A 15,477-nucleotide genomic window follows, 5' to 3' on the forward strand; every position below is an offset into this window, starting at 1 on the left:
TTCATCATCTATGAATCGAGATCAGCTGCAACAGTTCAAACAAAGCATTTTTCTCAAAACGTTCACCTTTCTCAACATGATGCATACAAAGAAAAACTTTTGGAAACTCTTGGGAAGAAGTTGAAAATTTTGTGGGGTTTGACCCATTCGGCATCTTGTTTATGCCCAAGGGAAAAACAGAAGTAAAAAAAAAAACAATAGAAATAAAGAAAACATAAATAGTGTTACAAGGAGCAAGACGTTGCACTATAATGTTTTGGTAAAAAAGAAGTCGTTTCTCTCGTAAATTTTGAACCATTGAGGTAGAATTAAAAAGCAATACACCAAATTTTAAGTTAGGCTTTCCTTTGAATGATTCCGAAACAATCTTCATACTCACAATCTTGGAAAAATCTTTCTGCTACTGCCTGCAATATCAAATCAAAGAGGGTAACTTATTTGTGGCACACCCAGTATTTATACCCTTGTCTATTTCTTTATTTTTATTTTTCACGAACTGTCACAAAATGCAAAATATTTTTTTTCGAACCACCAAGTAATGCAACCGGTGATTTGAACGTCGAAAGTCGAACGTTTTGACGTTTATCAAATCTGGGGGTTTGACGTCACTTTTTTGACGTCAATAAAAGAGAATTTTGAATTTTTTAGCTGTTTTCATCACATGTTGCTCGAATTATTTAGAGATTTTTGAAAGTTTTACATGCTAAATTATGTATATTTGAACTGTCTGATCTTTCTTCTCTCTGGCAATACTAAATTTGTCTGTGAATTGATTCTTGATAAAAAGATTCAGTATTCTGTAAAAAGACAAGTTTTTCCCCATGTTTAACGAAAATTGACAAACTTTCAGGGTTTAAAGAGGTAAGAGAAATCTGCCTTTTAATTATACAAATATATAGAAAGAAAGATCAGTTCTAGCTCTTTCCAACGATGTATAAATATTGATATGATAGGTTGTAAAGGATTTTCACCATGCCAGCTAGGCTCAAAGATTCCTCCAGTCGAAAAGACAAAAAAAGATTTTAGCTTAAAAAAAATTGATGTTGCCAATAGAAAAGGCCAGTAGAAAATACTGGAACCAGAAATGAACTATACAAATAAATCATGTTAAAGAGGATGAAAAATGCCAAAAAATGATGTATTGATGTCTATAAGTTGTAATTCATTTCATCTATGCTTTTTTGTCTTGAAAATTTGAGTACCTCCTTATTCTAAAGAATTAACGTCAAGTTTGAAATTGCACATATTAGGAATGACTTTAGCAATAACCAGAAAAAATTTGAACATTTTTAATGAAAAGTAAATGATAAAAAGAAAAAAAAATTAAAATAATACCGGCTTATTTTAAAAATAACTCATGTATGCTGTCTTTGTATTAGCAGGAAAAGAGATTTACCAAAAAGAAAAACTCTTGTGCGAAAGTCCGAAAAGAGCAGAAAATCGGGAGAAAATCTAAATGATATCTTGCACAAAAAAACAACTTTTTACCTCCTACCTAGACTTATTCTGGCATTTCTCAAACTCTCAAACAAACACTCACTTTCCTTTGAAATCCATGGTATCCAATCTTTCGTCTTGCCACTTTTTTGATCAAAGTTAAAAGTTATAAAAGTTTCCTTCAAAATCGAAATTCAGAAGGACAAAAAAGATCCAACGCAGAGAATGGGCCGTCCACATAGTATGTACGCACTAAAATGTTGAGAATCGAGTACCACCCCCCCCCTGTACGCAAGCGTACGCAAATGGCTATACCCCCAGCTGGGAAGTATGTACTTTTTCATTTAACCCCCTCCTCCTTGGTTGAAGAAAATTTTGTTTCAAATTCAAATCGTTTGATTCGGTCCTTTATTTCACGTGAACGAAACTCAATGTTTATCAAGAAACTTTTTCTTTTCCTTGTTGATGTGTCTAACAAGTGTAAAAGTCGACAAAAAAGCAAAAAAAAGGGCTCTGAAAAGTTTTTCTCTGCGTACATACATTTTCCTTTCACCCCTCCCCTCCCCTTGTACGCAAGCATACACTTTTGAGAAGACCCCCCTCCCAACATTTGAAGGTGTTTGCGCAAATTTTTTTCTGTCATTTAGCGGCAGAAGACCTGATTTATTGGCCGAAGACCTGATTTAGCTGTCAAAGATCTGATTTAACGGCCGAAGACCTGAATCAACAGCCGAAGACCTGATTTAGCAAGTCAACGGCCGAATACCTGATAGATAAGTTAGGGTCAGTTAAACTAGCTTGAACCACTCGGCATCATGTTCATGGAATCAGTTGCGATGGTCTAGTGGTTAGATTAGTGCAGTGGTATCGAAGACGAAAGATGGTGTAGTTCGAGACAAGTTATTGGCATTAATTTTCGTTCTTTTTAGTTTAAAATCTTTTAACTAATTGGGTAACTTGCATCAGTGGAGGCCAACATGCATAGCCCTCAAATGAAAGACCTGGCTGGTCATTAAAATACAAAGTTAAATCAAAACAAAAATGGCAACGGAGCTGTGTAGTTGTATTTTAATGACCAGACAGGTCATTCATTTGACCAGACCTGATCAATCGAACCTATCGAACCAACCAAACAATCGAACTAATCAAACTTCATTGAACGATTAAAGTTCGATTAAGAAACTTATTAATTAAAATTTTTTTTAAGATTGCGAGTGTTCGATTAAGTTCGATCAATCAGTTAGACACACTAGCGTCCTGCCAAAATGCATATCAAAGATTAATGCTGCGAAAGCGTTTACTTGACTCTCGAGCAAAAAAATGCAGCCCAAAACTTCTAAAGAGATTCATGAAAAAATAACCTGGCGCTTTTAAATGAAATTACCGAAATTAACATTTTCAAAAACTTTGAGAAATTGCCTAAAATTTGAGCCATAGATGAAAAAATTTGAGCCAAGCCAACCTTGAAAACTAATTTGAAGATCAACTTCACAAGAAAAAGATCTAGGGGGGAGGCGGAACCCACCTAGATGACCCATTTACATGTTCGGAATTATTTTTACTTTAGCGTATAAACAAGGCCTTAAAAATCGAAGCGCTGTCTCGGGAATTGAATGACAAAATTTGGTTGGTTGATATTTGGCTGCTGCACGTTTTATTTTCAAGTTTTAATTAATTGTCTTGCAAACTTGATTCAGGTAAATCTCATCCTTGCCGTGCAAATACATCCTGTAGATGACTGATGTAGCTAGATTTCCTAGTGTGACTAACTGTCAATGGGTTTCGGTTTGATCAGTTAGATAAACCAATTTTGTTCGACAAGTTTGTGCTGCTCCACCACCGTATATTAGCTTCTTTTCAAAACCAAATTATTTGGAATGTAAATCGGGAAATTACTTCCGATAGCGGATTACACACTTTTCCTGTATCCTTTTAGCGCCAGAGGCGGTTTGTTGGGGCTTAGTATTCCGCCACTCGGCCGCGCGCAAAATTGCAACAGAGGGGCTACAGACTTTATTCCGGATAGACAAATATCCGGGTACAATAAATGTCAAGCTGTTAAGTCCAGGAACTGTCAAAATGGCAATCGAGTGCCAGGACAAAGTTTTTTAAAGCTAGGGAAGATATGAGGATTTCATATCATAGAACTAAGGCGCTCATCGAAAAATTGTCTATTTGCGTCACCCACACGCATCAAATTTTCCGCTGATTTTCCGATGCGAAGATGCGGAAAAAAATCTGGGAAAAGCAATTTGTTCTTTTAAAGTGTAGCTTTCTTCTCAATTGCTCTGACGACCATCGAAAAATTGTTTTGCTCGCGTTACCACCCGCCCCTGAGTTACTGGCGTGATTAAAAAAAAACCTGGGAATGTTTTTTACCGCCCGTCCGCCCGCATGCATTTTTAACACCCGTCGCGAACAGAGCATTTTTTCGATGACCGCCTAAACAAACTTTTTACTGACCAAACTAATCTAACTGCTATTGCTTTAAAAATTGTGAGTGTTCGATTAGGTTCGACTGATTTTTTAATCAAACTTTTATCGTTCGATGGAGTTTCGATTGTTCGACAAGTTTGATTGATTGGGTTCTGGATTTGAGGGCTATGCGTGTTTGCCTCCACTTAATGATGACATCTCAAAAAGAAATCTAATGTCTTTGTACTATAGTCAGGCAGCTGAGGTCACATAAAAAAGTGCAGTAGCTACAAAGTTTGCGAGCAAACTTTAAACAGTTGTTTTCAATAGATATGACCTTTCTGAACACAAAATCATCAACCGGACAGTTTGAAAATATTTACCGGACGCGTCCGAAAATATTTTCGTATTTGATGACGTCACAAGCAAAATGAAAATTTTTATGAAAAAAAGCATAAACATATTATATACCAATTGACGCGTTTTTTTGACGTAGATTAAGAAAAAGGTCAGTAACTATGTCTGAAAATTTGATAATAAAAAGTTAAAAGCTCCCGAAGTTTTGATGACGTCATATTTACACTTTCTCTAGGATCGATTTTCTCGAGTTAGGTTGAGAAATCATATATATCCACTTAAAAGTCTTCTATATCGATTTTTAAGAGCTTTCGAATGGCGGTCTTAGATTTCAATTTTGATAAGTTTGAATTTTTGATTTTTTTTTTCGTCTTGGACAGGTAAAATTGACGTTACGGACATAAAGGAAAAGCGTTCTAACTTTTTATAGCAAAATATTCAGATATGGTTACTGACCATTTTCTTAATCTACATTAAAAAACGCTTCGATCGGTATATAATATATCTATGTTGGTTCTCAAAAAACTTTCAGTTAGCCTATGGGCACGCATGACGTCACCAGGTCCTAAAATATTACCGGACACGTCCGGTAAGTAATTTCAACAACTCCGGTTGATGGTTTCTAGATATTTAGGTTGTATATTTTCAATTAAAAGTGGTTTGGGATTGTTCGCACCCCGTCCAATTTTTTTGTGACCTCAGCTGCCTGTCTACTATGCCCTAATTCAATCCCACTTAACATACTGCATAACTTCATGGGGAAGCCCAGAAACCCCTGGGCTGAACCAAATTAACAAAATCATGGCTAAATCTCATGCCTTCATTAACAACAAAGGTTGAAAACCTATTTTGAATGTCGAATTCAAACCACTAAACATAAACAGTTTATTTAAACTTGAAGCTTGTAAACTTGTACATAAATTTAAAAAAAAAGATTTAACCAAATCATTAACCGATCTATTCACTTGCCATCCTCGTCCATATGACATCGACAACCCAGCCAACCGTAACATAATGACAAAAACAGCGTCTTTGTTATTCACTCTAATAAAGCTGATTGCCCGGTCATGTACCACGCCCCTCTAGTGTGGCATCAACTTGATTGTCACAACATTGCTGAATTATCTTCGCATTCCCTCTGTAGTCACCTTAAAGATAGGCTATATAGAACACAGTAAAACATTGATTATCGATTGTGTATATGTTTTATTTGGTTTGTTATATAACTTGAGCTACTTTATCTTAAATTTTTTTTTATTGCTGCTTTAGACTTTTCATTTGTGCGTGTAAAAGTTATTCTGCCCCAGAGGCAGTCATTCCTTTAGTTTATTATTATTACGAAAACGTTCCGTAATATTTTAAAAGTTTCCTGTAATATTTTTAAAGGATTTTATACTGATGAGTGGCGTAGAAAGCTCCCATTTATGAGCTCTTTTCACTCTCAGGTTTTTATTCACTGTAAATAGTACTACAAAAAGCAAAAGAGAACTTAAACTTAAAAATGCAAGTTACCTGATCTCACGGTATTCTATTTGACCACTGCATCAAATCTTCGGTTTTTAATTCAGGTCTTCTGCTGCTAAATCAGGTCTGCAACCGCTAATTTGCATCGCATCGCAGCGCAGGTCTGCATCCGCTGACGGGAAAAAAATCAGCTGGAGCCAGCCAGTCTAGTCCCCAGGAGCTGGAGCTCGACTACTTTTTGCCTTTACTAATTCCAAACATTATTTTTATTTTGACACACTTTAAACTTTCGAAGCTCTTGTAGCAAAAAACCAAACTTTCTTTAGAATACTTAAAACGCTTCGTTTTTCAGAAACTCATCAAGTGGCTCGTCCCCGTTGAAAAGGTTCAACCAGAGGAATGTAAAGAGATGGAAAAACAGCTTTTCTGATTACTCAAAGTTCACCGATCACTTGAATTGAAAATTCTATTGTAAAAACGCTGATTTGGTCATTAAATGAAAGTCCAGAAAAGAAGGCTCGCCATAGCTACATGATTTGACGATAAAAATGAAAATTTGTTTTTCCTTTTTTGCCGACTACTAGTTCAATTTTTAAGAATAAGGAGCAATATTTTTACCAATGTATAGCAAAAGAAATTCTTACCGCATTGATATTAAATTGGTTCTTGTAAAACTGTCAGAAGTCGAGTAAAATCCAGTCTGGGAAATTTATCGTATCCCTAAGCAATTTCAACCGGGGCGGGAGCGGGCGTAAATTATAACCATGCAGTTACGCGCTTACGCCCTCAGAACATAAGTGTGTAATTGAGAGGATTTCCCAGACTGAAATCAAGAAGAAGTTATAATAGACCTTTTTTCAAAGAGGACGTCCTGTTGAATAATTATGTAGTCCAGCCATAAAAACAATGATAGAGCCATGCATAATTACTGTATCATGCATATTGTAATGATTTTGCATGGTTTTATCATTGTTTTTCTGCTGGACTACATAATTATTCAACAGGGTGGCCTCTTTGAAAAAAGGTCTATTTTCTCGAGCTCTAGCTTTCCATATTATGGTGCGGTCATGATGCGGTTATATAAGTAGAATTGCTGGGAAATTCTGAGCAAGAAGATATAGGTACCTTTTCGTATAGGAGAGGTGTACCCAAAATAAAAGGTCTAAAAGTTTGCGCATAATCAGGCTTGCCTTGCCTTGGACACAAAAGAATTTTGTCACAACCACGCTAATTATGCAGATTTTTTATAGCGACAACAAAAGAAACCTATTTACTCGACATAAACTCCCTTAAGGGCAAGAGACCTGGTATATGACGAGCTGTTTTTCCATTGTTTTCAAGAAGCTATTTTTCCATCCCTTTACATTCCTCTGGTTCAACCGCTCAAAGATCTCGTCGGCCATTTTCTAATTTCTAATTTCTAATTATCGTAAGTTTATACCGGTACCGAAGTTATTTTATCTCAAGCAATTCACCCGAGAATTATTATGCAGAGATTTTCGGATGCCGGGAGAATATTTTATAAATAAAAAACAGTTGTGCCATTTTCTTCCATCGAGACACGCCATCCGCCGATCACTGGAGACGGGCGATGTTAGAAAAAACAACTGTCATCTCGAGATTGACCGACGTCTCTCAATTTAGCGCCCGGCCCGCCTGTCAAAAAATTTTAAAAACAATGTCATTGCAGATAGATTGGTACCTACATACATCCTGATGTTATTGTTCAGATTGTTGTCAATAAATAAAAATAAGAACAGTTAAGGATGTTCAGGACATTGAATATAGACTCCTTTTTTGAAGCAGTCACTTTAAAAAACTGTGTTGATATGTCAGTTTTTGTCATCATGTGATTATCATCTCGTATCATCTCACATGCAGTTAGCCACACTAGCGTCCCGCCAAAATGCGTATCAAAGATTAATGCTGCGAATGCGCTATATCGTTTACTTGACTCTCAAGCAAAAAAATGCACCGCAAAACTTCTAAAGGGATTCATGAAAAAATAACCCGGCGCTTTTTAATGAAATTAACATTTTCAAAAACTTTGAGAAATTGCCTAAAATATGAGCCATAGATGAAAAAATTTGAGCCAAGCCAACATTGAAAACTAATTTGAAGATCAACTTCCCAAGAAAAAGATCTACGGGGGAGGCGGAACCCACCTAGATCCGCGCACTGCCGGATAGGCTATCTCCCGGAAATTTTGCCGGACCACAAACAATGACCCATTTACATGTGCGTAATTGTTTTTATTTTAGCGTATAAACAAGGCCTTAAAAATCGAAGCGCTGTCTCGGGAATTGAATGACAAACTTTGGTTGGTTGATTTTGGCTGCTGCACGTTTTATTTTGTTTCCAACTTTCAAGTTTTAATTTATATTGTCTTGCGAACTTGATTCAGGTAACTCTCATCCTTGTTGTTGAAATATATCCTGTAGATGACTGATGTTGTTTTTTCTGAAAGCTAGATTTCCTAGTGTGACTAACTGACATGCTCGGTCATGTGACACTGCTGGTGTCAGTCTGTTTGTCTGTCTACATACATAAAAGCTTTCTTGAATATATGCCTGGAAATATTTTTGTGAAAAATCTGTAATTTCCAATACTTTTCTACTTACTGGAAAAGATTCTTTGTGATTAGCTAGCAATATTAATTATCATCCACCACCAGACCAAAGTATGCAGCAAGTGATATTTTTCAATCTGTGGCGGACCTACAAATCACAATTACAACAAGGGTTCAGTTATTATCAGTTAGGGCAAACGTTGGAGCTCAGCAGGAGCCACAATAGACCTTTTCGCCTTTGCGTCCGCCATATTGAATTGTATGCAAAAATTATGGTTGCCGAATTGCCGTGGTGAAATTTCCTTAGAAAGTATGCAAAACATATGCAAAAAGAAAGTATTAAATAAAAACTTACATGCAGTGAAGTCAAGTTTAAAAATATTTTGTATTAGGAAAAGCGACGGCTAGCTTACCTTTGTTGTTATTTCTCTTTTCAGAATACCACTTCACATCAAAGTCAAACCATATACTGTCAGCACGCAATTTCTCTTCACTTGACATTTAACAAAATGGTAACGAAGCGTTACTCCCTTGAGACCCGACAACAGATTCAGTGCAGCCATCCGAAAATTGTTGAAATTTGTTAAGAGCCGTTAATTATGCAAACAAAACACGTAATATTTATTATGATTTAATTTTTCTGGCAAGGTATATTTATTAAAAGTAAATTCTTTTCAGCAAATGTAACCAGGACTTTAACTTTTTGTAATGAGTTTTTTAATATATCGATTCTGTCTACGTTTTCTTTCTTGGAGGGCGTGGTAAAAACACGTTTAATGTGAATTTAATTCCCTTATAACCGTAACCCAATTTCGCAATTTCGTCAATTTTATTTTTATAGTCTCAAAAATCGCAAAGTTTCCCAGGTCTTGGGCCGGTAATTCAGGTCTTGGGCCGCTAAACCAGGGCTTGGGCCGCTAAATCCAAATCAGGTGCTTGACCAATAAAAAGCTTCGCGGGTTTTAGCAGCAATATTTTTTGCGATATTCATATTTTTTTCTTGGAAGAGGTTAAAGCATGACGTCTAGCCCTTCGGCCTTTACAGAAATCTGTGAAAATACCCCTACATTCAAGAGCTAAAAAGTAGTCGACTAGTTGAACTATTCGAATGTTAATAAAAATAGTTCGCGTTCTACCATAGAGACTCAGAGAAATGTCTCTCGTATGAAATGTTTACAAAGTTTCTTGCTAAAAATAAGTACAAGAATGAAATTAAACAATAGTCATACTTTTAGAAGTTGATGCTTTAGACACGGTCTTTCCAACCGTAGAATTCTGTTTGTACCCACAACTATCAGCCATGATTCAACTAAAAGCAAAAATTTGTATGTTACACCCCTGTCTCAGTGCCCCGGTAGAACTTTTTCCCTAACATTTTCCCACAGTGGGGATGAAAATTTCTATCAAAATGCCAATGGGGATAGAAAATCTATTGTTTCCAGCTCGAAAATTCCAGTGGGGATGGTTTTGGAGTGCAATTTTTTACATTCAGTTTTCAATGGGGATAAAATCATAGAGCAATTTCGCAGTGGGGTTGAAATTGTAGGATATTTTTCCCACCGGGGACGATTTTTTGGCCTATTTTCCACCGGGGTGGGGGGTCCACCGGGTCTGTGACACAGGGGTGTTATATTCATCTTGATGTTTTGTACATTCATTATGATATTAGTCATACACAAACCAGATGGCAAATAATTATACACCCCTGTGTGACAGACCCGGTGGACACACTGGAAAGCTTAATAAAAGTTTCGTCCCCTTTAGCATAAAAGCCTTACAATTCCAGCCTCATTTTCACTTTCATTTCGTCCCCATTCAAAATTCAATATCAGAAATTGCACTTCAAAACCATTCAAACTGAATTTTTAGTTTTGGACAGTATATTTCTGTCCCATTTATATTTCCGTAACAGACAAATATATAGACCGGAATCCTGTCTATCGCTTCACGGCGGAAATTTCGAAACACTCGAATTCCTTGTTCAGCATTTTCTCTTTTGGATGTTGCAGGAAAATAGAAAAAGGTTAGACAGTGTTTCCTGGCTAACAAATATAACGATCTCCGAGGGGTAAAGTCAAGTCAATTCACGTGTCCATTTTTTGAAATGTCAAAAATAATAAAAAGATGGAAAAATATTTCGAAGAAAACGTAAGTGTTTACGTAAAAAGCCAAGATTAAAATTTGATGTTCATTCATTCTCTTAAGTTACGTAAACTAAACGTACATCTTCTTTGACAACGAGGAAAAACTCTACCAGAGGTGTTTTGTAATACTTTCAGTAGAATTTTACGTACATGTGAAAAAAGCTGAAGCATGTAAAAAAATCAGGTGACCCTATTCTCAATCGATTTACCCCTCGTACGACGACGTAGACCGCGTTTCTTGGTGTTAAAAATCAACATTTGGTACTTACCTAATCGCAAACAGCTATTCCATCAACCAACGAAAAACGTCTTTAAATAATTCGATTATAATGTTCAACACATTCTAACACACCCAAAAATTGATCTAGATATGACATTTTCTGCATTTTTTCAATCAGTACATTACCATTAGTTTTCAATGATATTTTCCATAGACAATTATTGTTACATCACAACAAGACTCCCTAGAGAGTTCCGCTAACATTAGTAGTCTTGCTATCATTGTTGAAATCATAACATAGTTTGTCGATTCTCTTGGGGTAACAAGGTTGTATTTTATAATTGCTTTTTCGCTAAAGCTACGAACACATTCTAATTTTGTGTTCTGTTTCCTAAAAGATTTAAATATATTAATATGCACAATTTCTTTGATTATGTCATTTTAGCTTTTAATGAATTATAAACTGTGAAATTATTCCAATCAGCCAGTAATTCCTCACGGACTTCTTATTTTATTATTGACGTATTACGCACAATCTAATTACAGAGTAAAATGTCACGTGATTCTTCATTTTGAGCGCTCGCGTTAGTATAGTAAGCTTTACTTTTTCTTATCTGTGAAATAAGGGGAAATCTTTTGAACAATATCTTGAGATTTATTAACTCGAGAAAAAAATCCAGCATAGAGAAGGTGTATTTTTAAATGCTTTATCTAATGAAACAGTTTTAAAATCAATCTTATGTTGGGATTTTTGCGCAGTCACTCGTAACTATGCCTGTGCACCTCGTTGCTATGGGTTTGCTATGAAATTAGGCGAAATCGAAAGTGAAAACACGAAAGCGTAGCGTTTTCCGTAATACAAAAAAAAGCGATACTTGACCGTACTGACATGCATAATTGGCATTATATTAAAGTGTAATCTTGTAGAAGAAAGATTAAATTTGCTTCTCTTGAAAACTAAAAACAATTATATTCACTCATCTCTTAGAACAAGCACTTCAAAAGACCATAACATTAGACAGAATCTCAAACTGAAAAATCACCCGCAAAGAAAGGTAAAAAACAATCCTTATTCGGCTGACGGCAAATTATTCTCCTGGGAATAGAGCCGCCAAATGATCAAATCAAAACATTGATAAAGTTTGACGTCATAATTACTGCTTTCAGTTTGCGTGTTTTGAAAGTTTGATGTGTGTACTCCGTCTTCGTGGAATTTCTTAATGGCATGAAAACAGAATATGCAATGTCTTTAAGAACAAATTCCTAAAAGGCTTTTGTTGTTCTGTAAATATTTCCTTTTGGATTAAGAAATTCCATCTTTTATTGTTCTAATGATTATAATATTTATTTATAAGATGCTTTGTTGTCTTTTTAATCTTTGTGTAAACTTGCATATGTTTTACATACATTCCAACTAAATCCAACCACGGCATTTTCGTTCCTCTTTTTTTGCATACAATTCAATATGGCGGACGCAAAGGCGAAAAGGTCTATATAAGGCTGAAGACCTTTTTTGGGACACTCACTTGTAACCTGAGACTTAACTTTAGGTAGGATTCTGTTACTGTAACCCTATTCTTATCAGGGGATGTTTTCCACCATCTTGGCGTTCTTTTGCTGAATAGCTCAATAAAAAAATTGATACTTTTTGACTTTCAATAATAATATAACTTTTGATACCGTTATCCATTTAAAGGCTTTAGGTGCCTTTTCTCAACCCAGTCCTTAATAGTCCTTCTTTTATTTTAGTGCTTAAAGAAAAAGAATTTAAGGAATACTTTTATGGGTTAAAATTATGTGTGGAGATAATGGAGCAGCCCCTTTCGTCCCTGTCTACAAAAAACTACTCAAAAAATGGTTGCCCAAAAACAAACGATTATTCTATCAAGGTGTTGTATTGATTTTAACCTATATTACATACACATGTTACCATTGTGCTAAACGTCCTGTTAGTGTGGTGAAAGGTGAATTAGCACCAAATTGTACTAAATATCCAGATCCAAATAAAACTTGCAATGCATGGAAGCCTTTTGATACACCGAATAGTAAAGAAATATTTGGACTGTTAGACTGCGCTTTCTTGATGTCCTATGCATTATCTATGTTTGTCAGTGGCTACATTGCTGAGCATACAAATATGAGAATTTATTTAGCTTCTGGCATGATTACGACTGGTTTGTTTACTTGCATGTTCGGAATGGCATTTTACTGGCAGATTCATCAGCTCTCTTACTTCTTTTTGGTTCAAATTCTTACTGGAATCACACAATCAACAGGTAATATATTTGTTTTTTATTTCGCTCTTATATAAGCCAGGTAAATTTTTTTGTAACGATGTTTGAAAGGGGTAGTCTAGTTTAAACACGTTATCCTTTTTTAAGTTTTCATCCACAAAGCGGGTCAGGACTCTAAAAAGTGATTTGAGTGTTATCATTCTGAAAATGTGAAAACAACCTCTATGACTGGACACAGATTTCGCGCGCTTTGATTCCAAGTAATTTGATTGACAAAATGAAAAAAGAAACATACTATGGTAAAAGCACCTAACTTCATAAGGTCATGAATGTTAAGCATTGTCTGGTCAGGATAGTGCTTGGATGGGGGACTGCCTGGGTACTTCCGGTTTTGTGGAATTTTTTCCAAGGATTCAATTGGCGCGTAAGAGGAAGCCCAAGAACAAAACTACGCCTTGTTAAAAAATTGCAAAACCAAACAAAAATATCTTCAAATTATAAACCAAAATACTCTACAGAAGAAATCGTCATCGATTGGGCACTAACAGATGATGATGAATGATTCATTTTTCAAATAGGCAGTCGAACTCTATTAGCTTTAAAGCTAGTACAGATTTGTACACATTTTTCGACTTTAAAGAATTTATATATACATTAAAATTAACACATACATTAACATTAATTGATAAAAATTACGTCATTTTAATGTTTGCTGTCAAACAAAGCTAGGGTGTGCTTGTTGACATGTCGACATTTGGACACTAGGTCTGATCAACTAGCATCAAAAAGCATTTTCCAATTCCCAAATAAAGTAAACTAGAGCTGATTTAGATAAAAAGTACAAATCCCAATAAGAGTAAGAGTAATAATGATTTTTTTGCAGGAAACTCATTTCAACTTATTCACAGATATTTCTAATCTCAGAATAATCATAAAAAACTAGCTATATTTATGCTTAACGTGCAAAATAAGCTTAACATGAGGATAATCTGCTCTTTATCGTATATAGAGAGGAAATTTGATTGATTGTGGCATACTCGATAAAATTCTTACTGTGCGTTTACACAGGTTTAATTTCAAAGAAAGCTGAACTGTGGTACTCACAGTAGCATCCATACTCATTAAATATTCTTATTCTCTTTAGAATTTTGTGATGACCATGAAACAAACCCAATAAATCTATACTTTATTAGACTAAATTGGTATTTTAAATTAGGTATGATAATAAAATTAAATCACTTTTTCACTCTACAGGTTGGCCATGTGTCGTTGAAGCTGTGGGATCGTGGTTTCCCGAGGGTCGCAGAGGTTTTGTCATGGGAATATGGAATACACACGTATCCGTCGGCAATATTATAGGGTCTGCAATCGCCGCCTCTTTCGTCAAAAGCGCCTGGGGATTATCATTCATCATCCCAGGAGCAATGATAGCGGTCATGGGTGTGTTGAATATTGTTTTCTTGGTGCCCGAGCCTTCTTTTGTAGACATGGAGGATGAGAACAAAAAAGATGATGATTTGTCACAATCTGGTTCTGCAAACTTTAAACGTAAACATGAGCGGTCGAATCTGGTCAGTCCGAATCCTTGGTCTTCTATCGATGAAGACGACCTGACAGCACACGAGCCACAACCTATCGGACTCTGGGGTGCTTTACGTATTCCTGGAGTCATTGAGTACTCCTTATGCCTATTTTTCGCCAAACTGGTAAGCTATACTTTCTTATTTTGGTTGCCCCTTTACATTACCAATATCACTATTGGAGGGGTACAGTATGATGATGCTAAGGCTGCAGACTGGGCCATCCTTTTCGATGTTGGAGGCGCTTTAGGAGGGATCACTGCTGGGTTTTTAGTTGACCGAACTAAAGCCCCAGGTATTATCAATGTTAGTATGTTGGTTTTGGCAGCTCCTTGCTTATTCTTGTTTAAATTCCATGGTGAATCAAAATTATCTTTGTTTATTTTCTACATGATTTTATCTGGCTTTTTTGTTAATGGTCCTTATGCTTTGATAACTACCGCTGTGTCGGCAAGCCTTGGCACACACGAATGCTTACGAGGAAATACGAAAGCAATGGCTGTTGTAACCTCTATTATTGATGCTACTGGGTCACTAGGCGCTGCTGTAGGACCGTTAATGGCAGGTGTCATTTCAGCACACTCGTGGGATGACGTCTTCTATATGTTGATTGCTTGTGACGTCATTGCCGCTGTTCTCCTAATGAGACAATTTATCACTGAAGTCAATCAGTTTCGGCAAAAACGACAGATTGCCAATTCGGTAGTCGACCCAGATGAAAATAAACCTTTGATTTGAGATTATTGACGATTAAATTTTAGATACATTTATTGTCAACATGAAAAATATGAGCAATCTGACTGGCTAAAAACGCGTACATAAATGCTGTATTTCATATTGTACCGTACAAATACAAGACCGCGTTCGAAAAAGGGGTCTGGTAAGCGAGAGATCATATTTTGTACTTACTTTTGCATCTTATCCCAAAATTTATTCTCAAGAATGTTTTCTTTTTTCCTCTCAATACTCACAAAAGTTGTCAATAGAATGTTTTGATATTTTAATGACCATTCGAATCATTTCTGAAGAGTCGAATGTTGATTTCACCAAAATACAC

The 15,477-nt window shown here is 35.9% G+C and overlaps 1 protein-coding gene and 1 long non-coding RNA gene across 2 annotated transcripts; both read left to right on the plus strand.

Moving 5' to 3' along the window:
* The first annotated feature begins 8,007 nt into the window (after positions 1-8,007).
* Positions 8,008-9,012, plus strand: LOC136816704 (uncharacterized). Its single transcript, XR_010847972.1, has 2 exons — positions 8,008-8,077; positions 8,680-9,012. It is a non-coding gene; the product is annotated as an uncharacterized lncRNA (long non-coding RNA).
* A 3,343-nt stretch (positions 9,013-12,355) lies between these two features.
* On the plus strand, positions 12,356-15,477 carry LOC136816692 (glucose-6-phosphate exchanger SLC37A2-like). The gene is made up of 2 exons (XM_067073020.1): positions 12,356-12,882; positions 14,095-15,477. The coding sequence occupies exons 1-2, from the start codon at positions 12,402-12,404 to the stop codon at positions 15,156-15,158; spliced, it is 1,545 nt and encodes a 514-aa protein (XP_066929121.1). The 5' UTR covers positions 12,356-12,401; the 3' UTR covers positions 15,159-15,477.

Source organism: Clytia hemisphaerica, unplaced genomic scaffold, assembly GCF_902728285.1.
Source record: "Clytia hemisphaerica strain Z4C2 unplaced genomic scaffold, Clytia hemisphaerica genome assembly, whole genome shotgun sequence".
Lineage (NCBI taxonomy): Eukaryota > Metazoa > Cnidaria > Hydrozoa > Leptothecata > Clytiidae > Clytia > Clytia hemisphaerica.